Genomic DNA, 24,765 nt, shown 5'->3' on the forward strand with positions numbered 1-24,765 from the left:
AACAGCTCCGGAACGTGTTAGCTGTCTATTAATACAACAAACAACAATTATAGGCAAAACAAAAAACAAACCCGTTAAGTTATGACAATACTACACAGGTCCTTCCAGGTTATTTTCTCGTAACCAAAGTGAAGGAACAGATTGCGATTCTCCGTCCCCATTTATGCCGTCACACATGACCCCTTGGTAAACAAGTGCAGCTGCCCCTCCAGTCTGAGACTGCCACGTCGTTTCCCTTCCAGGTCAATGAGTTAATTAACCAGAGTTCCTGCCCCTTTCTAGCTGGTCGACTTCCCTTGAACCCTGGGAAAGAACTGTCGGGCCAGCCCATCCATGGTAGTACTCCGTTCTCGCTACTTGGCGTCCTAACAGGTCGGGAGGGAGATTTACCACCAAGAATCACTGTGTTTGTCACACCGACCCAAAAGAAAACGTATTTTTTATTACAGAAAATGCTGATGAGTTGACAGATCTGTCTGATGTTGACTTCACATTACTCACCCATCAAACAATTTGGTATAAAATGATCCTGATACACAAGCCGAAAGTCACGTTATGTCAGTCAGACCTCAAACAGGTAGAATGGTCACCGGAGCGGAAGGGTTAAAAGCAGCAAGAGATGGTGCCTCCCTTCCAAATCGAGGCAGATCATTCCACAACTGTGGGGCTCTGAAGCTAAATGCTCTGCCACCTGCCTGCTTTCTCTGTGTGCATGGAATACTTGTCATGGGTAAGAAAATACATGGGAGTTACTGTTTACATTTCCATATGAGAAGAGTTTCAGACTGATGTTTAAATGTAGACAATAACACCTGTTTCTTTAACGCTTTACGGTCCTATGTTGGACCTGGACCTACATTGCAACTTTCCCTTTCCGGTCCAATGTCTGACCCTGTCCGACATCATCAAAAAGACATAAAAAACAGGTATCTAGTTGTTTTTTGTCCGAGTGAGAGCGATAGGAGCCGAGAGAAGCCAAAAAAAAGCAATGGGCGTATCATGAATACTGATAGCCCCGGCATCACAGAGATAACATGGCCATAAACAAACAAGATAGCTGCTTCTGCATCCAGCGCTCAGAGAATATCACTGACATTTGCAGAGCTTTTTGAGATGTTACAGTAATAAAATAATCACTTGGATCACATTATTGAGGAGTTTGGTGATAAAACGAGTGATCAGGAGATGATTTATCGGTATGCAAGAGGTATGTGAAAAATATAGCGAACAAAGGGTGGGACGGGGCTGGAGATGCAGTACTGAGTGTCCTGTTGATATGCAGTGTCTTTTAAACCTTTTTTACTTTGGGGGAAAAAAATGCTTTTAAACAGCGCGTCTAAAATAAACTGCGCATGTGAAAATAAATGGGACCTGACGTGCCTGAGACGTGCAGAATAAATGGACTGCAAAGGGTTAAATGTCCGATATGCATGTTTTCAATGCTCCGCTCCATTTCTGATGACAGAATGATATCTTAATTGGCACAGAATGACCACCTTGGAGTAGAAACAAACAAGTGACACAAATGACAGGCTTGCTGTTGATTTAAACACTTCCGCCTCTGTGTTCTGGGAGGAGAAATGTCTTCACACAAAGGGTGGTTGATAATGATGTCATCAGGCACGCACTGCAGTTCAGGGGATATGCATGTGCTTATGGGGTCACAGCCAGCCTATGACTGCTGAAGTGTAAACAGGTTCAAATGATAAAAATCTTTGAATCTGATCGAACCTAAGCCAGTCCAGTTCCGAGTTGTAAGTGTAAACGCACCGATAGAGAACAGATCGTAATACTTAATTTTATTTTCTGTTTTCAGGACTGCCTTATCTTGGTGAAAGCCAATGAACAAAGATGGAGTCTGTTTACATTAAACAGGAGGAGGTTCAGGAATTGGTACCTGTCTGCATTAAACAGGAGATGCCTGAACTGGATCCTGTCCACATTAAAGAAGAGGAAACTGAACTGGAGCCTGTCCACGTTAAAGAGGAGGAGACTGAACTGGAGCCTGTCCACATTAAAGGAGAGACTGAACTGGAGCCTGTTCACATTAAAGAAGAGATTGAACTGGAGCATGTCAACATTAAAGAGGAGGAGACTGAACTGGAGCCTGTCCACATTGAAGAGGAATCTGTTGACTTTTTGTTTAAGGATACAGAAAACATATCCCGGCCAAAGTTATCACATCAATGTAATGAATGTGGAAAGAGCTTCAGTCGGCCAGGAAGCCTAAAAACACACCAGCGAATTCACACTAGGGAGAAGCTGTATCAGTGTACTGAATGTGGAAAGAGCTTCTGTGAGTTAGGAGTCCTAAAAAAACACCAGCGAATTCACACTGGAGAGAAGCCGTATCAGTGTACTCAATGTGGGGAGAGTTTTAGTCAGTCAGGAAACCTAAAAACACACCAACGAATTCACACTGGAGAGAAGCCGTATCACTGTACTGAATGTGGGAAGAGTTTTAGTCAGTCAGGAAGCCTAAAAACACACCAGCGACTTCACACTGGAGAGAAGCCGTATCACTGTTTTGAATGTAGGAAAAGCTTCACTGACAAAGGAAAACTAAAAAAACACCAACGAATTCACACTGGAGAGAAGCCGCACCACTGTACTGAATGTGGAAAGAGCTTCCTTAAGTTAGGAGTCCTAAAAAATCACCAGCTAATTCACACTGGAGAGAAGCTGTATCACTGTACTGAATGTGGAAAGAGCTTCCTCAAGTTAGGAAGCCTAAAAAGACACCAGCGAATTCACACTGGAGAAAAGCCATATCAATGTACTGAATGTGGGGAGAGCTTCAGTGAGTCAGGAAACCTAAAAAGACACCAGCGAATTCACACTGGAGAGAAGCCGTATCACTGTACTGAATGTGGGAGCAGTTTTGGTCAGTTAAAACAGCTAAAGAAACACCAGCGAATTCACACTGGAGCCAGCCTCCCTCCCTCCCAGTCCATCACCTCTCCGCCCTGCTTGTTTGAGCTATCTGATTCCTTGTGTCTCTCTCACCCTGCAGTAAATGAAGGGGGTCCCCAGGATTGAGAGCCAGCCTGAATCCAGAGACACTGAGAAGGGGAGTGTGTCAAACTGAAGGAGACAGACCCATTCTTTCAGAATGAACTGGAGAGCCCTGGGATTCAGCTTCACTCCTGCCCCTGAATTGGAAATTAATCTCACTCATCATGCTGTGAGGATTTAGGACAAAGTTACAGGGTCATTCTACTGAGAAGGGACACATTTTTTTTTTTTAATTCTTTGTTTTATTTGAAGTGGTGCAAACCTTGCACTGGAGCAAATGCTGTTTTGGTTTTGAATTGATTTGAATGAATGAGGAGGCTGTGGTCCAGTAAGAGGCTCTTTTGTTGAGGCTCTTCTGTTGGCTGGCACTTCTTGCTGGCGCTAAAATAAGCTGCTTGAATAAATGTTGTTACACCTGCTTGGCAAAAGAACCAACTAAACTGTGTGGAAACCAATCGAATAGCAAAATCAACTGCTAATCAATTTAGCCACTCACCTGGTACTAATCACACACAAACTCAGCCAATTCAAACACCACCTTACAATGTCACCAAATGTAGTAGTTACAATTACAAAAAGCAGGAACTTATCTATCTGCCTCTCTCCCTGGTTACCGGTAGACTGTAATAGAAAATAAATATTTCTATAATTGCTAATACTTTAATATGTGAAATTTGAAAATTATACGAATGTAACAAGTGTTTCAAAGTAAAATTATAGCTTGTAATATAGTTGTACTTTGAAAAAGGGGGGTTGTAGAGAAAATTTGTGGTTAAATTAATTTAAATATAAGCATTTCTAAAAATATTTAGCTCAGTGTGACATGCTATATTTATTGGGTTTTCTACCCCCAATTCCAGAACATCCTTAACTAGATCTACTTCAAAAGTTATTGATTAGATAAAGGGACAGGACAAGAGTGTCTGTCCCTTTGAAGTTGTCACTTTCCAAAATGCTAATCTGATTGTCTGGTATTCTGTGAGGGTCGTAAACTGATTTAAGTGACATACATTTGTACTATTGTTTTCATTAGAGGTTAGTTAAAATGGTTTAATAAGCATTTTCAATTCCATAACTTGCAGATGCAAGTTTAATAGTTACTTCAATTAAGTTTTCCAATAAACCCGTAGTGTTTATTGTTTTTTTAAATGAATATTTTAATCTAATAACTATTTTAAACATTTTCCTTTAATTGTGTTATAATGTGTTTTATATGCTTGTAACCATAATTTTGTATAGAGAATGAAACTGAAACTCATATGCTTCTCTGATAAATGTAACTAAAGTTATACTAAATAGTAGATTTAAATGTTAAAAGGTAATTCCTTGATATGAGAAGGTGTGGCACATTCCTTACCTATAACACCTTTTTCTGTGATAAGCAACTGTCTATCAAATGCTGTAAACCAATGGAAGGGCTGACAAGGACTTGTTTACAGTATAAGGAAACGCCTTCGCATCATGTTATTTAAACTGAGAACAAGGATTTTCACACTCTCTAAAGGCTCTCTAAAGTCTCTCTCAAGACGCTCTCAAGGCTCTAGCTCAAGAATCTCTAAACTCTCCAAGAACCACTTTTCTTCATCTTCGTCAATGAGGGCTTGACGAAGACAGGACGGTGTAATCTTCAAAAGCTGTCGTGGAGAAAATGGGCTCTCTCCGGAACAACAAAAGCTTCTGCCCAAACAACACACTTCACAACTAACTTCCACAGAGAGGACGCCCATGTTCAGAAGACTGTTTTTAAACATGGCATGAACAGAATAAGTATCAAACTTATATTGTGTGTAAACAAATAACTGAAGATATCAGAAATACTTAAACATTGATTCAGTCTATTTACTAGTTTGAAATAACTTAAGTAGATTAAAGCTTAAATACAATGCTGTGCATAGACTTTCTCAAATATGAAGCCATGCTATTGGTAGCGTCACATTACGCAATGTACGTCTATTCAACTTGAAGCTGGAACTTTACACATGCGTACTTAGCCACATGGAAGTTGGAGTGAGTGTACGTAATGGGTGACTGAATGTAACCATGCTTGATGAACTACTAAAGACTGCTTCACTAATGCAGAACCCTGTGGTCAGAGAATCAAGGATTCAACTATGAACATTTAACAATTCATTACTTTTCCTTGAATGTTTTATTTTGTTGTTTTTTTTCTATACACATATGTTAATAACTATGAAGCCTAACCTTTATTATTCTTCCTTTGTGAATCTAAATAAATGTGATAATCATTTTGATTAAGTTTCTTTTTGTCTTATAACAAATTATTATTATTATTGTTATTATTATTTATTTCTTAGCAGATACCCAAGGTGACTTAGTCATAAACAAAAAATACATTTCGAGAATCACAGTAGAAGTATTAATACAATTAAGGGCAAGCTAAAATACAATGACATCATTTCTAATGAGTACAAGTATCTTACAAAATAAAAATCAATATCAGTTATGGTTGATTTGAAATACTTAAACATACCTATAATGTTAATTAAGGATATTGACTTGGCTACTTTACATGTTAATCTCTTGTGACCATGAATCTAGGTATAATTTAAGCCAGAACTGCTGATTATTGTTAATGTAATGTATTCTTTATAGTTAATAATTACATTATGAGCTACTATAGATATTTTCTTTAATAGTATTTGGTGAGGGCAATGTTGTGATATGACTTTAGACATAAAAACGTAAATATGCACGACAGACCGTAGACGTGAGCTCCCAGGGGGCGGCGCACAATTCGGCTAGTGCCGCCTGGGGGGGGGGGGGGCTTAGGTCAGCCAGGGTGTCCTCTGCTCACCAGCGACCCCTGTAGTCTGGCCGGGCGCCTGCAGGCTTGCCTGTAAGCTGCCCAGAGCTGCGTTGTCCTCCAACGCTGTAGCTCTGGGTGGCTGCACGGTGAGTCTGCAGTGTATAAAGAAGCAGTCAGCTGACGGCACACACTTCAGAAGACAGCATGTGTTCGTCTTCACCGCTCCCGAGTCAGCGCAGGGATGGTAACGGTGAGCTGAGCCTAAAAATAAAAATTGTGAGAAATTGTGAGACAATAATAAAATAATTGGTGATGACTAAATTAAAAAAAAAAAAAAAAAAGTATTTTTCTTTTTCTTTCTAAATACACTGCTGTGCAAAAGTCTTGGACACTGTAAATGTGATGGATTCACTACTACAACACTTCATATTAGCTGTTCATGTCTAGTTTACTTTGAGTTGTTGTGATCACAGCTGATTCTAATCAATGTGAATTAAAGATTGCTGAACAACAAGCTTTGTTTCTTTTCACCCAAACTAAGCTCTATCAGTCAGAGTTGTTATAATCGTGGAAAACACTAGTGGAGGCTTTGAGTAAATTGTTGATGCTCAGAACATCCATATATAACTCCTGAATGTGCCCAAGACTTTTGCACAACAGTGTATTTGCCAGTAATTTTCTGTGGTCTTAATGTTTTAAAATAAAGATCAATTGTGTGGTGATTTATATGCAGTCTTTTTTCTAATACAGCTATGGCCAAAAGTGTTGCATCCCCCTATACACCCTATAGATATTGAATAACCGCTTTGTAGTTTTCCATATACTTGAAAAACTGACAACAATTGAAAACAATGTGACATGCTACTGTACTGCTATTAAGGCTTCTGGTAGACTTGTTTTTGTGAAATAATTTTGTAGTTTATTTGATTACACAATGTTAAATGAAAGATCTGAATTATGTTCATATAGCATTTTTAATTATATATATATATATATATATATATTTTATAATATTGAAAATTCTAGGTGATGCTAAACATTTGTCCGAGCTGTACATATAAATCAGCACTGCCATTAAAATAGAATGTTAAAGCTTTATATATTGTGTATCAATTGCATCCTATAAGACAGTGTGAAGTGTAGATGATGCTATTAAAAGAGAACACCTTTACACATTTCACTATTCAGAAGCCACTAATAAACTTTCCATTGGTTTCACACTGAACTGTTGTGAAGTGTTTTTTCTTTATTGCTTTGGTGCTCGGCTCCACCATTAATCTATTAATCCAAACAGCATGCAGATTTATTTAGATTGGACCAGGAGCAATGGATCCTCAAACAGGTTTGGACTGTGCAGGTATGTCATGCGTGCAGAAATGGTAAAAACAACAAACAAAATCCATCATTATCGTAAAACATTATGGTCAAAGAAAATGTTTAGACAAAATACTACTACAGGATTTGTGGATTTGTGGCACACTCTACAACCCGGTTTCTCAGAGACGTCGGATTCAGTGGCCAAGAGCTGCGTCGCACAGTGAAGAACTTATCTGAAGCAGCAGAGAGGAGCAGCAACTGGCTGTGGTTGAGACGGAAAGATTCTGGCTGGGGACAGGTAAGTAAGCTGGGCTGAGTTGAGTGGGGGACGGAGGGGGGTGATGCTGGGACGCCAGAATCACCGTCGAGCCCTCTTGAGGTGTCGTGGGCTAGTCGACGAAACACTGAGGATGGAAGGTGCCCACTTGAAAACCCCAGAGATGTACCCTACTTAGCTCAATCCAGACGGTTGTCATGCTGATGCGCTGGGGAGGCCGCACTTTGGTTGATCCCCGGAGCCAGCATCGCAGCCGTTGTGTGTGCTGATGCGCCAGGGAGGCAAAATAAGCTGATCCCTGGAGCCAGCATTACACTTCAGCCATTAACACCAGACAGAAGGATATCTACATCATCATATGGAAGGAAACGTAAATGGATGGAGACACATATGGATCACATTAGTTTACTGTAAAGCTACGTCTTAGTTGGTGCTTATCTTGGCGAGAGCCGAGTTCAAATCAGCATGAAGTTTTAACATCTACTCTCGTGTAATGGAAATCAAATCAGGGTGCTTCATGTGGACAGCCTTTGGAAACACATTTAGAAGCACAGTGCTGGAGTTTGATTACTATAATATGTATTTGTGTATTTTTAGTGGAATGAAGGTAAAATGATGCAAACAGAACATGTAACAATAATAATCCCTGTTTATTAACTTTAGTTTAAAGACATTTAATAGAGAAGTGTAAGGTACTGCACGCAGGCAATAAAAATGTGCATTATAAATATCATATGGGAGATAGTGAAATTGAAGAAGGAATCTATGAAAAAGACCTAGGAGTTTATGTTGACTCAGAAATGTCTTCATATAGACAATGTGGGGAAGCTATAAAAAAGGCCAACAAGATGCTCGGATATATTATGAAAAGTGTTGAATTTAAATCAAGGAAAGTAATGTTATACCTTTACAATGCATTTGTAAGACCTCATCTAGAATATTGTTTTCAGTTCTGGTCACCTCGTTACCAAAAGGATATTGCTGCTCTAGAAAGAGTGCAAAGAAGAGCGACCAGAATTATCCCGGGTTTAAAAGGCATGTCGTATGCAGAAAGGCTAAAAGAATTGAATCTATTCATTCTTGAACAAAGAAGACTAAGCGGTGATCTAATTGAAGCATTCAAACTCATAAAAGGTATTGACAATGTCAAACCAGGAGACTTTTTTACCTAAAAAAAGAAACAAAGACCAGGGGTCACAAATGGAGATTAGATAAAGGGGCAGGTAAAGGTAAGGAGGCTGTGTGGTCCAGTGGTTAAAGAAAAGGGCTTGTAACCAGGAGGTCCCACCTCAGCCACTGACTCATTGTGTGACCCTGAGCAAGTCACTTAACCTCCTTATGTTCCATCTTTCGGGTGGGACGTAATTGTAAGTGACTCTGCAGCTGATGCATAGTTCGCACACCCTAGTCTCTGTAAGTCGCCTTGGATAAAGGCGTCTGCTAAATAAACTACTAATAATAATAATAGTAATAATAAAAATAATAATAATAATTCAGGACAGAAAATAGGCACTTTTTTACACAGAGAATTGTGAGGGTCTGGAACGAACTCCCCAGTAATGTTGAAGCTGACACCCTGGGATCCTTCAAGAAGCTGCTTGATGAGATTCTGGGATCAATAAGCTACAAACAACCAAACAAGCAAGGTGGGCCGAATGGCCTCCTCTCGTTTGTAAACTTTCTTATGTTCTTAACTAAATCTTAAATCTCTTATCTAGATTTAACATTTAGCTAAATATTTAACTGGCTAGCTAAATCTCTAAAAATGATTTAACTAAATATTTAACTAAATGTTAAATCTTTTAACAAGATTTAACATTTCGCTAAATATTTAACTGGACAGCTAAATCTGGAGATTGTATGCAAATGAGCCAATCAAATTGTGAGAAAGCACAAAGTGGGCAGAGCTCATTTGCATACAAACTCTAGATTTAGCTGGGCAGTTACAGTTTTTCTCGATTGCTAAGACACTTTTAATGAAACTGGGGTCCACTTGACCACCACTAAAACCCGAATGAGCAAAACAGTAACTTTTCTTGCAATACAGTAAGTCATTTCTCATTGTTTCCACACAAAATGCAAATGTTAAGCACTTTTTTGCAAAACAGTACACACAATTTCATACAGATGACACAAAAATCAATTAAGTCAATGTGATAGAGAGAGAAAGGGTCGATACTGCAAGTCTCCCTCCCAACCAGAAAGGGCCCTGTGTAAGAGTGAAGGTACGCTGCCTCCTAGATGTGCCACCTTGATGGTAGGTGGAAGCTGGCAGGTAACCAGACTAGGAGGGGCACGTGGTTACAAGTACTCAGGACAAATCCATTTGCAATCAGTCGCGGGGCAGCTCTCCATTGGAGAAACCAGGCGACGCGCTGATTGCAGGGAGGAGGTCTGAGGTACAAAGGGGAAGTAGCTGCGTTAAACCTACTCTTGCGCTGAGAAGACTGAGCGAGCAGCTGGAGCTCTGTTTTGTTACTGTTGTCTATTTGTGTGTTTTCAGAAGCAGAGTAGGAGCGTCTGGACTGCAGCCATGGAGCCAGTCCACGTCACGGAGCACTCCCTTCCCTTCACCGACACCAGCACACCCCTCGTGGATTTCAGAGCACTTTGTGCACTGGACACTTGGGCACTTTGTTATAGACACTTTCTGTTTGTTTTGTATTTTTGTGTGGATTGTAAAACCCCTGTGTTTCCCCCAATACCATCGCTGGTAAAGGGGGCGTTTAAAATCATTAAACGCAGGTTTTTTGGGAGAACTGCTGTCTCGGGACTGTTTATTGTGCACTACATCACTCTCCTTGGTCACAGTCAACCAAAACAGAAGTATTTGGTCTCAGCTGATAGAAATTGCTCCCATAATTGTGAATCTCTTCTGCACGTGTGATCGTAATCATCAAAACATTATTTTTTTTCACAAATTTCTTTACAGAATTCAAAGACAACCCCGTGCTGGTGGCAGGGGTTAAGTCTTTACTGCGGAGCAGGGAGTTGCCATAGTGGATATGGTTGTTGCCAACAATGCCATTCGTTTACGAGAAATCCAGACAGCAATCATTTAGGACCACAATATTTTTGCCAATATCAACAATGTAAGTGTATCCACCATTGACCGGGTCCTTAAAAGACATCAAGTAGGAATGAAACAGCTCTACAAAGTACCCTTTGAAAGGAACAGTGACAGAGTGAAGGAGATAAGATACCAGGATGTACATCACTGTCATGTCTTGTCTACAGTAAAATGTTACATTGCATGTAGCTGAAATATTTTACAATGTATATACTGTCTTTACATTACTATAATTCTGTCTTACAGAATAATGGAGCTCGAAGCCAACGAAACTTCACAAATCTTCATATATGTGGATGAAGCCGATTCAACCTGTCAAAAGTAAGGAGACATGGAAGGAACATCATTGGTCAAAGAGCCACTGTAAATCTGCCAGGCCAAAGGGGGGCCAACATAACCATGTGTGCCGCAATCTCCAGTGAGGGTGTTCTTACCCACATTCCCACAATCGGGCCATACAACACAGAGCGTCTAATTACATTCCTTGATGTGCTGTATCAGAGAATTGTGCCATCAGAAGAGAGAGGGCAGGTGAGGCCTGATATGTCACACTTTGTAAACGTATGGGACAATGTTGCATTCCATCACTCCCGTCAGGTCACTGAATGGTTTGCAACCCACCCACGTGTGATGATGCAATTTCTCCCCCCATACTCGCCATTTCTTAATCCTACTGAGGAATTATTTTCTTTGTGGAGGTGGAAGGTATATGACCAGCATCCACATGGCCAGATGTCCCTCCTTGATGCCATGAATGCTGGCTGTCTGGCAATCACAGCTGAGGATTGTCAAGGGTGGATGCACCACTGCAGGAGATTTTTTCCTCATTGCATTGCGAGCGTAAACATCCGATGCGATGTCAACATGTGGCCTGATCGTCTAGAAAGAATAGACTGAAAGTGCAGTGTACAGTAATATATTTGTTTTGCCTTTTTGACCTTGCTTTGTTTTCACAGAGATACTTTGTTTTTCATCATCAGCTTGGTATATTTTATTTTGTTCTCTGTACAGCATCATTCAATTTGTAAAAAAAAAACAATTGAATAAAGTAAAGCATTTTGTTGCAGTTCTTGCTCTTCAGTGAAATTCTTTCTGCTTTGGTCTTCTTTGGTAAAAATCCTTTTAGGAAACAAGAATACAGCCCATGTTGTGGTAAAATGTTTACTTGCCTTTACATATTATAATTATAGTATCTGTGGTACACACACTCAAAAAAAGGTAGCCATGTTAGGGTATATTGAGAGTTGTAGTTAGTATTTATTGGGCCATTGTGTAGTGATTGATAGAAAGAACTTTCTGTGAGATGACAAGTTGTGCTGTTTTGGTACTTATTTGATTTTGTGACATGTATTCAATGTTTTGGGTGTCAGTGCATTTTGCATATGATATGCATTATTTTGACAAACACGATTTTGTTTTGGGGGCTGTGTTAACTGTTTTGCAAAAGTGACTTCTGTTTGGAGAAATGTGCTCAAGCAATCGAGAAAAACTGTAACATAATTGATCTAATTATTTGTTCATTTGGACATATTTCATATTTTTCAAGGTATTTTACAGTTGATGATTTAAAAAATACACTTGATTCAAGGTACACAAGCTATGAAACATTTTGAGACCTGGAGAGAAGTGTTAATTTGTCCAATTAATCAAATAATTAGACCAATTAAGTGATTAAGAGCTCGGGTGGAACAAAAGCCAGAAGACACTGCGTCCCCCCAGGAACTGAGTTTGACACCCCTGCTCTAGATGAAGACATTTTTGAGTCAACATAAACTCCTGGGTCTTTTTCATCGATTCCTTCTTCAATTTCAGTATTTCTCATATGATATTTATAATGCAGATTTTTATTGCCTGTGTGCAGTACTTTACACTTTTCTCTATTAAATGTCATTTGCCATGTGTCTGCCCAGTTCTCAATGCTGTCTAGATCATTTTGAATGACCTTTGCTGCTGCACGCAGGCAATACATTTCTCCCCCCTTCCTTTCTATATTGGTTAATTGTGGGCTGTATGTTTTTTTTTTTAACATCACTGAGTCCATTGTCCCTGTGCAACCACAATGTAGAAACATATAGAGAATGTATGTGAATAGTCAATAAACGTCACTGCTGTTTCTCTTAAAGCGTGTTTATTTATTTCTAATACTGGACCCTGTCTTAATACTCTATTACATTATGAATATGAACATAGCTGAATTATTGATTGTAGATAATACCAGATACATAGTTAGCATGAAAAACCAATACATGTGATTTCTTTAACAGTCGTTCATTATTTTGTGTATCAGCCTCCACACAAAGCTGAGCGCAGTGTGGTATACTGTAATGATGCTGCAGTCAGTCTGCCCGGACTGCACATGAACCATCTTAAAAACACAAAGCCTCCAATAAGTTAATTTGTAAAAGTTAGTAAAGAATTGTATGAGGCACCGTTAGGGACATAATTCAAACTGAAACCTCATACACTACATACTGAAATTGCATGCGGTACACACTGAAATCTCATACACTACATAGTGAAATCGCATACACTACACACTGAAATCGCATACACTACACAGTGAAATCGCATACACTACACACTGAAATCTCATACACTACATATTGAGATCTCATACACTACATAGTGAAACCTCATACACTCCACACTGAAATCTCATACACTCCACACTGAAATCGCATACACTACATGGTGAAATCTCATACACCACATGGTGAAATCTCATACACTACACACTGAAATCTCATACACTACATGGTGAAATGGCATACACTACACACTGAAATCTCATACACTACATGGTGAAATCGCATACACTACATGGTGAAATCGCATACACTACACACTGAAATCGAATACACTACACAGTGAAATCGCATACACTACACACTGAAATCTCATACACTACATGGTGAAATATCATACACCACATGGTGAAATCTCATACACTACACACTGAAATCGCATACACTACACACTGAAATCGCATACACTACACACTGAAATCGCATACACTACATGGTGAAATCGCATACACTACACACTGAAATCGCATACACTACACACTGAAATCTCATACACTACATGGTGAAATCGCATACACTACACGGTGAAATCTCATACACTACATGGTGAAATCTCATACACTACACACTGAAATCGCATACACTACACACTGAAATCTCATACACTACATGGTGAAATCGCATACACTACACGGTGAAATCTCATACACTACATGGTGAAATCTCATACACTACACACTGAAATCGCATACACTCCACACTGAAATCTCATACACTACATGGTGAAATCGCATACACTACATGGTGAAATCTCATACACTACATGGTGAAATCGCATACACTACATGGTGAAATCTCATACACTACATGGTGAAATCGCATACACTACATACTGAAAATTCAAACAAGGTCAGTGACGTCACATCATAAAATACTCCCGCGTCAGGCAATGGAGTTCATTTCAGTTGCACAGGTTGTCAGAATGGAGGGATTGAGGTGGCAGAGCTAATAGAACACATTTTAACTAGATCTGGAATCATAAATACTCTTTCAAATACTTAATATTCTTCCAATTATTTAACATTAAGAAACAAAAACGACACAAATTCAGTGCATAACAGACATTTACTAATAGACAATGCTGACATATTTTATTTACACATCTTTATATATATATTGTAACTTGCACGAGGATAGGCAGCAGTAGGGCTGGTAGGTGACGTAATCACACACAAAAGACATTGGATTTGTGTCGTTTTTGTTTCTTAATGTTAAATAATTGGAAGATACACTGTGATTATTAATTTCGTAAACTCGCAACGCTTTAAACATGTTGTTCTTACTTCAATCAATATCATTGGTTAATAACCATTATACAATCCTTTCGAATTCCCGAACTTTTTCCTCATGTAACTTTGTTCTACACACCTAGGTGTAGAAATAGAAACACCTACTATTAAGATCAGAGATTGTGTAGTGTATGAGATTTCACCATGTAGTATATGCGATTTCACCATGTAGTGAATGCGATTTCAGTGTGTAGTGTATGAGGTGTCAGTTTGAATTATGTCCCTAACGGCGCCTCATTGAATTGGCTATATAATATAATGAAGCTGAATCTGAACTCCTAGCTGGAGCAACGGGAGAGGGAGAGAGGGGGCGGGGCAGAGAAGGAGGGGGAGACGCTGCTAGGCAACCGACTCCTGAACATTCCACTCAGCTGAGCAGAGACCGTTAGGATTTAAAAATGTGAAAGTTCCGAGCCGCGTTAGGCGCTTCGTTTAATTAACATACCGTTGCTGACATACATTTTAATTTTGAAGATAACCATATTTTAAATACTCAAATAGCACTGTATTAAAAAAAATACTTTACTTCAGTTCCAGACCGGTTTCCAACAAATAAAATAGAAAATAAGTATATTTGTTATGATGTTAAGACTAAACGAATGTGCTACAGTTTGATGTATAATTTATTTATTTATTAAATGTATTTTTTTTAATATTGTATTGTTTACACAAAATAACATCGATACATTATCAGTTCATCTGCTAGAGTAATCAAATCACAAATATTACTCTGTGACACACATTGAGACACACACTGAGACACACGAACATACACTGAGACACACACACACTGACCTACATACACCCACACACACTGACACACATACACATACTGACACACATACACCCACACATATACACACACACTGACACATACCCACACACACACATACCCACACACACAGTGACACACACATACACACAGCGCGGGAGGACCAGCAGAGCAAGGGATCAACACGAGCAGTAATGCCGGTGTAGCGTTTCAATTTGTATTGTTGTTAAGTCATTTTTATCAAGTCCCAAGTCAAGTCTCAAGTCAATTTGTTCAAGTCAAGTCTCAAGTTAATTCGTTCAAATCTCAAGTCAATTTGTTCAAGTCAAGTCTCAAGTTAATTCCTTCAAATCCCAAGTCAAGTCTCAAGTCAATTCGTTCAAGTCTCAAATCCCCAAAAAAGCGACTCGAGTTGGACTCCAGTCCGAGTCACTGACTTGAGTCCACAGCTCTGCCTAAAGGGAACTCGCAGTAGAATTGAGGTTGTTCAGCACAAGAAAGAATAGCAAGGCGACGGAACAAGCCTGCTTGCTGCTACAAAAGCGGCACTATACTAAACTTTACTGATGCGTTAGGAATACCATTAATTTATTCATGCTTTTTACATATCAGCTCATTGCATTCCGCATTTACAGAAAATATGTGATTATCGTCAACATCTGATAAAATAAAAAATACCACTGACTCACACTGCTTTCACTTTTTACCAATTACTTATCGCCCATAGCTTGCATCACAATGCGTGATGACGTTTGTTTTGTGACTCAGTTGCCATGGGAACATTTAAAGCTCTGTGACGAACTTTACTGAGATGCGCAGCTGTACATAACAGACACGTGCTGTCCATTCACTGAACCAGTTAGTTCAGATGATCGCTGGATACACAAGAAACAATTTGACAATTTCCCAAATAAACCTGTTTGTGTTCAAACCTATGAGAATGTCGGTGGAATGTAACAAAAATGTTAACTGCAAAAGCCAGAGCGTCAAACATCAACGACAAATTTCAACATTTGAATTGAAATAACAGCTGTCAAATAAACGAAGCTCAACACTCGAAGATAATATGCCAGATTGAAAATGCACAACACACTACGTGAATTAATTACACATCAAATAATGTAATTAAGCTTAATAATTGAAATGGGAACTTAAAATCTTCAATAAAATGATTACTATTCAAATTTCCAGCACGCCATCGGATTTGTGTTTAGTCTGTTCTAAATCAATACTGCGTGTTGTATTTCAGGTTAAGCGCTGTACTTTCCATTTGCCACTTGGTCATTCTATTCCTCGGGTCTGCCCCTGTCATGGCAAATCTGACATGCTAAAGAGATGCTTTGCACTGTTTCTTAAATCAAGTGGCCTCAAATAAATTCTCTACATTAATGTCTGCTTAGCCTACCTATCAGTCTGGGCATATCGTCCCCTCAAACTGGCGCAGGCAACATATGTGCCTGGATTCCTGCATGATATAAATGTGTTTCTTCATTTGCTCTGCTTCTTTTTATTATTCATTGGTGTTCGTTTACTACACGCCTCCATAGCTGAGTCTTTAATCAGACAGTCCTTGTAGGTGACAGTCCAACTGTTGTGATAAGACAGAGTTTCATTAATTTAAAAATGGAAATGGACATGTTTCTCTCTCTCTCTCTCTCTCTCTCTCTCTCTCTCTCTCTCTCTCTCTCTCTCTCTCTCTCTCTCTATATATATATATATATATATATTTTTTTTTTTTTAAATGTTGAGAGAAAAATTATCAGCAACCATGTATGTAAGATGTAGTATTCTGGATTTGGGAGTGCATCTCTTTTAAATTAATTGTATTTATAAAGATAACACTGTGTAACAATTTTTTTTTTATTTGGTTCCTGGGTAGTAAGTGTTATTTCCTAATTGCTTATGCCTCAAAAGTATAGAAAATGGCTATTATTCCCCACAAACTTTGCTTTTGTGACCAGGACAGTGATATTTTGAAATTTACCTATTTTCCAGAACATTCCAGATAGATTCAGTGCTGAGTAAACTTGGAGTAACTTCTAGAACTTTCTAGAACTTTCCAGTAATATAAATAGTAGTATAAATACAGGGGCCTTAAGCCCACCAGTTCAGTTTAGTTCCAGCTGCCGGGGATCAAGACAAACCCTGGGCACCTCATTTCACCTGCGAGCACTGCAAAAAAACTCTGGAAGGTAAGATGGACAATTGTTGCTCGGAATTTTATGTTATAAAATTTGTTAAAATTTTTAAAATTGTAAAAGTTTTTAATTTTAAAATGTTTTACAATTTTCAATGTTATTGAAAAAATATATCATATATGAAAAATGTTGCGAGAATCTCTTACACATTAGTCATGGGTGAAATAAATGTATTTTTGTAGGATGGTACAGAGGGGAAAAGAGAGCCATGAAGTTCGCTATCCCAAGAATTTGGCGGGAACCCACTGACCACTTGAGCAACTGCTACTTCTGCATGGTGGACCCTTCCTAACGTCGGACTGGCAAGAATGCACCTGCTATCACGTATCCGGACCTTCCTTCTTCCATCGCCCCGGTGCCACACTGCCATGAGCTCCCCGTACCCACTCCTCCGGAGAGAGAGCAGCCGTCTTTAGAAGAGAGCAGCAAGTCAGAGAGCGAGGAAGACGTTGTAGATCCAGATGACAATTTCAGAGGTGGAGCTGAGGAGAGAAACCCATACTACCCCAACCAAAAAGACCTCAACGAATTGATTAGAGACCTTGGTCTCACCAAGTCCAATGCCGAGCTTTTGATGTCTAGGCTCAAGCAGTGGAACTTAAGAAAGTTTACAAACGAGAGGAGGCCATTCAGCCCATCTTGCTCATTTGGTTGTTAGTAGCTTATTGATCCCAGAATCTCATCAAGCAGCTTCTTGAAGGATCGCAGGGTGTCAGCTTCAACAACATTACTGGGGAGTTGGTTCCAGACCCTCACAATTCTCTGTGTAAAGTGCCTCCTATTTTCTGTTCTGAATGCCCCTTTATCTAATCTCCATTTATGACCCCTGGTCCTTTTTTCTTTTTTCAAGTCAAAGAAGTCCCCCGGGTTGACATTGTCTATACCTTTTAGGATTTTGAATGTTTGAATCAGATCGCAGCGTAGTCTTCTTTGTTGAATAGATTCAATTCTTTTAGCCTGTCTGCATACGACATGCCTTTTAAACCCGGGATAATTCTGGTTGCTCTTCTTTGCACTCTTTCTAGAGCAGCAATATCCTTTTTGTAACGAGGTGACCAGAACTGAACACAATATTCTAGGTGAGGTCTTACTAATGCATTGTAGAGTTTTAACATTACTTCCCTTGATTTAAATTCAACACTTCTCACAATATATCCAAGCATCTTGTTAGCCTTTTTTATAGCTTCCCCACATTGTCTAGATGAAGACATTTCTGAGTCAACTAAACTCCTAGGTCTTTTTCATAGTTCCCTTCTTCAATTTCACTATCTCCCATATGATATTTATAATGAACATTTTTATTGCCCGCATGCAATACTTTACACTTTTCTCTATTGAATTTCATTTGCCATGTGTCTGCCCAATTTTGAATGCGGTCTAGATCATTTTGAATGACCTTTGCTGCTTCAACAGTGTCTGCCACTCCTCCTATTTTTGTGTCGTCTGCAAATTTAACGAGTTTGCTTACTATATCATAGTCTAAATCATTAATGTAGATTAGGAATAGCAGAGGACCTAATACTGATCCCTGTGGTACACCACTGGTTACCTCATTCCATTTCGAGGTTTCTCCTCTAATCAGTACTTTCTGTTTTCTACATGTTAACCAACCACCTAATCCATGTGCATGCATTTCCTTGAATCCCTACTGCGTTCAGTTTCAGAATTAATCTTTTATGCGGGACTTTGTCAAAAGCTTTCTGGAAATCTAAATAAACCATGTTGTATGCTTTGCAATTATCCATTTTCAATGTTGCATCCTCAAAAAAGTCAAGTAGGTTAGTTAGACATGATCTCCCTTTCCTAAAACCATGCTGGCTGTCTCCCAGGATATTGTTACCATATAGGTAATTTTCCATTTTGGATCTTATTATAGTTTCCATAAGTTTACATATAATAGAAGTCAGGCTTATTGGTCTGTAGTTACCTGGTTCAGTTTTGTCTCCCTTTTTGTGGATCGGTATTACGTTTGCTATTTTCCAGTCTGTCGGTACAACCCCTGTGTCAAGAGACTGTTGCATGATCTTGGTTAGCGGCTTGTAAAAAACTTCTTTCATTTCTTTGAGTACTATTGGGAGGATCTCATCTGGCCCAGGGGATTTGTTTATTTTAAGAGCTCCTAGTCCCTTTAACACTTCTGCCTCTGTTATGCTAAAGTTATTTAAAACTGGATAGGAACAGGTCGACATGTGGGGCATGTTGTCCGTGTCCTCCTTTGTAAAACCCTGTGAAAAGTAATCATTTAATATATTTGCTATTTTTTTTTTCTTCATCTATGATGTTTTTGGTCCCTTTTAAACGCTCTGTAAAGTGCCTTTTTTCACGGAATATTTTTTTTAATTGATCTATTAAACCATTTTGGCCATTTTGTTTTAGATTTAGATTTGTCTACTTTTGGGATGTAATTGTTTTGTGCCTCTAGTACTACTTTTTTTAAAAACAGCCACCCTTTTTCTGTGGATGTTTTCTCTATTTTACTCCAATCTACTTCTGTTAGTCTCTGTTTCATACCTTCATAGTTTGCTTTTCTAAAATTGTAAACCTTAGCTTTAGTCATTACTTTTGGGGTTTTAAAAAATATTTCAAATGAGACCATGTTGTTGTCTGAGTTTGCCAATGGCTCTCTGACCTCTCTTTTAGTTATTCTGTCTTCATTATTTGAAAAGACTAAATCAAGGCATGCCTCCCCTCTAGTCGGTGCCTTGACAAATTGCGTTAGGAAGCAGTCATTTGTCATTTCCACCATTTCAATTTCGTCCGTCGTGCACCCCATTGGGTTTTCCCATTTTATATGGGGGAAGTTGAAATCCCCCATTAGTATGGCTTCTCCTTTTCTACACGCATTTCTAATGTCATTGTACAACATATTATTTTGCTCAGCGTCTGAATTTGGCGGTCTATAGCATGCTCCTATTATTATGCCCTTTGAATTTGTGTCCATTATTCTGACCCATATTGATTCTGCATTGTTTTCTTTGTCCTGATTTAACACCTGGGCTTCAAGGCTGTTTCTTATGTATAGCGCTACCCCTCTGCCTCTTCTGTCCTGCCTGTCTTTCCTATACAGTGTGTACTCACTAATATTATATTCGTCTCCATCACTCTCAGACAACCAAGTTTCTGTAACACCTATCACATCGTAGTTACTTGTTAGTGCAGTAGCTTCAAGTTCTAACATTTTGTTTCTGAGACTTCTAGCATTAAGATAAATACATTTAATACTGGTCTTACCTGAGTTGTTGCCCTTGTTTTGATGTAGTCTCCCTTCTGTTTTTTTGCTTTCTCCCGTTTGTTTGTTCCGCACGTACTTCTGCCAAACTTCAATTCAATGAACAATCTTCTAAATGGGTTGTAATATCATTTCAAAAGTATTATTATTATTATTATTATTATTATTATTATTATTATTATTATTATTATTATTATTATTATTATTTATTTTAACTAAGGTACTGTTTGAAAATTAGAGGACTAATATGAAACAGGTGCATGCATCAATTGTAGCTAATTAGCTCCCATTAGCACCTGAACCTCTTTATAAACCCATTGCACACTAAGGAACACCAAACTCAACTACTGGCAGTTTGGTTTGGTTTGTATTATTATTATTTCTTCACAATGGAGAAAGAAGTTCATGGTTGGGGCTGCCTTGGATTTAATGATGCTGCGCTGTCTTAGGTTTGGGTAATTGTTGATCTTTTCTCTACTTTCGAAAAAATTAATTTTATTGTGTGTTTCTCACTTGCGGGTTTTTTTTCTCAATGCAGAGTAACATTGCTGTTACAGTGTTAAACACTGAAGTTTGGACGCTGAGCCCCCCTCTAGGTACGATAAACCAACTGTATAAATTGGTAATTGTATGTAAAAAATAATGTGATCTTGTAAGATGCCCTGGATAAGGGCATCTGCTAAGAAATAAATAAGAGATGCCTGGTGAATGTCTAACTGTGTTGATGCTACATTGTTAAACTTTCACCCTTCAGTTTATTAAACATCACATCTGCTATCCCAAATCCTTTAGACTGGGGGATGCTTTGTGTTCAAACTCCCTATTCTGATTAGATTTTCTCCTGCTAGGCAACTGCTGCTCACAATAGCATTTGGAAGATTGTGTTCCATCTCCCAGCAAATAGAAAGAAGGCTATGACTCTTGCTCAGGCCATGACAAATGGCTATGGCATAAACACTACAGCAACTCGAATTCTGGTTAGAGCTGCATACAACTCCACAGAAAGCCAGCCTCAGGGGGTAAGTAGTCTAGGCTTCATTGCTCTCTAGTACAGTATATCCAGACTATGAAGGTAGACTACTGGTTTGCTTTTGTTTTAGTAAAAGCCTCCCTCCCCTCTAACAGATCCAAACTGTACCAATGGCTGTGCTATGATCAACCACCTTTTTATAAGCAGAGATGGATGGTCATGACGGTGGACACTGCAGTTACTACTGCAGTACACTGCATGCCCTACTGGTGAGGAAGCTTATGGAGGGGGAACCGTGTTCAAGAACTGTTCTAGGTTTAAGTACGAATTTTCTATACCAAGTCTATGGTGTTCCTTTCTGTCAGATGGAACAGCCTTCACAGAAGAGATGATTCCATGGAATGTTCCCCGTGTTCTACCTCCTTGTTCCTACACCACAAATTACTACCCATTTGATGTTCAAATGGGAGTTGATGGCCGCAAGCTTGATCCTGCAACAATTCATAATAGAGATTATAAACTGGATGTCGGACCCCAGCTAATCACTGTAAAAAATTCCTGTGGGAGCTGATGGTGGATATTACAAGGTATGTAGAAGTTCAGCATCTTCTAAATCCTTCTCATTTTAAAGCTGGCCTCCTAAAATGCTTCTGTGCTTTCAGAGCCATGTATTGGATGCTGGAGCATACCTGGCAAGATGGGCCTGAAAAGACCAAGTACACAGTACTTCATCCAATAACCACTCCTTTCATGGCTCGGCCACCAGTTGTCACACAGTATGTAGAACTTGTCCACATGCAGTAAATCAAAGGGATTTGTTGCAGTGCTTCACTTCATATCCTTCATTTTAACTGCATGCTTTAATTTCAGACACTGTTCCTAAAGCCAGAGTGTTCAATGTGACCCTGGGGACATTCCTGCCTAATGTGGAGCTACTCAAAATTATAGTTGGACCAGAGACTTTAACTGTGCCAGAAGCCAACCTAAAAGGTTATAATGTCCAGGAGCATGTCTTTCCCAATGGATCCAAGACCTACACTCTCCAGGTGCTATTTGAGGACCCCAATGTAATGCAAAAGGTACCATCCCACCTGTTCAACCATCCAATTGCCCTTTGAAAACACCTATCTATCTCCCGGCCTAGGCAGTTTGACTGGGCTGGCCCAATGGTCCAATTAATGGGGGGGGGGCTAGAAAGTTGAGCGATGCTGGCTGGTCCATCTCTCTTCTCCCCCCCCGGCCCCTTTTGTCCATTCCTCCCTCTGTGCAGTGGATGCAGCCTTTAACCCCGCACCCTTCCCTCGCACACACTGACAGTGACATAGCCACGAGACATTGATGTAGCTAGCTATCAAGGGAAGTCTGCTTCAATTTTGGAAAATCAACACAATAAAAGAAAAATGCAAAGGTGGGGCTGAAGTGTTATGGGAGAAAAAAGTAAATTCCCTTTTGTCAGATGCAGCCAAATGTAGGAAGTTAACAGACTTATTGGGTAGTAGTGCCAATGATAACAACATGTATGTAGTAGTCCATGCTGAGGAGGATACCGCAGCCCCGGTTCAAACTAGAGTAGGAGCAGCATAAGGAGACAGTGACAGCATAGCCGACGACGATTGAGAGTCTAGCACAAGCAAAGCCAGTGCAGCGGCTGCAGCCGAAGCAGTAGGCAATGGGGAAACAGGTCAGGGAGGGAGACAGATAACACAACATCAATATTGTGCTAGCTAACTGAACCAGTAACATGATTCCAGCCAGACTGTTTGCTGATTTAATGTACATGCCAGCCATATCAGTCATTTCAAGCCCTATTCCTCAACTTTTGTTGAATAGGAACTACACCATGTATGATTTCATATTTTTACTTTGTAGTTGAGCTTGTGTCCTCAAAAGTGAGTACACCTCAGCAATTAATTTTCATCAGAAAGGTGAGATTTTAATCTTTCTTGGAGTATGCAGCATTACTAGTTATTGTCTATGGCCCTTTCATGATAAATAATTACTTTTGGGTATGTCTAATTAGGCTGAAATCTGCATTTTTACATTACGTTCAACAGATTAATGTTCTTTTGAAGCCCTAGTATTCACATTAGTCAGTCGTTGACACAGCACAGCCCCCTTTTATTAAGTAAATTCATGATGATTCAGCCTGACTAAGCTATTGTTTCCACTATGTTGCTATATATATCCGCAGGCCGGTTGTGGTGGGCCGGTCTGGGTCAAAGTCCAGGGCTGTTTTTTAGTCCCAGTCCGTCCCTGGATTAATCTACAAACCCTTGCTTTTCTTTCAGAGAACTCCTCCAGACACCAGAACCTACATTCTGCCCCTGACCTACTTGCTGAATATAGTGACAGAGAATACACCCTTTACTCATCCTGCTGTAGTCGAAGCCATTCTCAAAGACATCAGTAAGTGACTAGTTGTGGTCTAAAACTACCCTTTTCTCACCAATGCAGTCCATTGCCATGACAACTGGTAACATATGGCACCATATGGCTGCATGGGTCGCAACTGGATTCCTTTTGTAGGCGCAAGAGAACTTGCTGGAAGTTTTGCTTGAAATATTCACAAAAATAAAACAGAAAAATAATCAACCCCGATACCAGCGATGGTAATTGGGGCAAAACAAAACAAGGTCCATGTTCCAAAAAATAACAAACAAAAAGGCACTCCTTAACCACAATCCTCTGTGCACGAAACTGTGCTCTTTCCAAAGGGGACTGTGGTGCGTGCGCTGTGCGATAAGGGCCGTGCTCTGGAGTTAGTGCTGGCTCTGTAGCGACAGCCTACTGTCCGCCTGCTCCTCTACAAAAACACAAAAACAACACATAACAAAAACAAACATACACCAGCTCCGGCCGGTCAATTATTGCCTCAGCGCAAGGGAGGTACTGACGTAGCTGCTTCCCCTTTGTACCCAGAAAACTCCTCCCTGCAATCAACACGTCGCCTGGTTTCTCCAATAGAGGGCTGCCCCGCAGCTGACTGCAATGGAATTGTCCTGAGTACTTGCAGCTACGCGACCCTCCTAATATGGTTACCTTCCAGTTTCCACCTACCACCGAGATCTAGGAGGCAGCTTACCTTCCCCCTGACACAGCGCCCTTTCTAATTGGGAGGGAGATTTACAGCATCGATCCTTTCTCTCTCTATCACAGAGCTATAATCTGTTTCCTTAACCTGGATCCAAATTCTGTGTTTCAGATTGCTTCACCAATGGAACTATGGCAGCTCTTGCTGTGAAAGTGGAATCTTTCCCCAGCTTGTCTCCAGTCAAC

General features: G+C 39.6%; 1 protein-coding gene across 2 annotated transcripts in view; it reads left to right on the forward strand.

Moving 5' to 3' along the window:
- The window catches only part of LOC131737497 (zinc finger protein 501-like), a 39,009-nt gene extending 26,502 nt beyond the window's left edge, over positions 1–12,507 (forward strand). For both annotated transcript variants that reach the window (XM_059026786.1, XM_059026785.1), the window contains exons 3-4: positions 1,817–10,468; positions 10,693–12,507. In XM_059026786.1, coding sequence (XP_058882769.1) covers positions 1,852–3,039 — 1,188 coding nt within the window. In that variant the 5' untranslated portion in view covers positions 1,817–1,851 and the 3' untranslated portion in view covers positions 3,040–10,468; positions 10,693–12,507. The remainder of the gene's footprint in view (positions 1–1,816; positions 10,469–10,692) is intronic.
- The last annotated feature ends 12,258 nt before the right edge of the window (positions 12,508–24,765 follow it).

This window comes from Acipenser ruthenus, chromosome 7, assembly GCF_902713425.1.
Source record: "Acipenser ruthenus chromosome 7, fAciRut3.2 maternal haplotype, whole genome shotgun sequence".
Classification (NCBI taxonomy): domain Eukaryota; kingdom Metazoa; phylum Chordata; class Actinopteri; order Acipenseriformes; family Acipenseridae; genus Acipenser; species Acipenser ruthenus.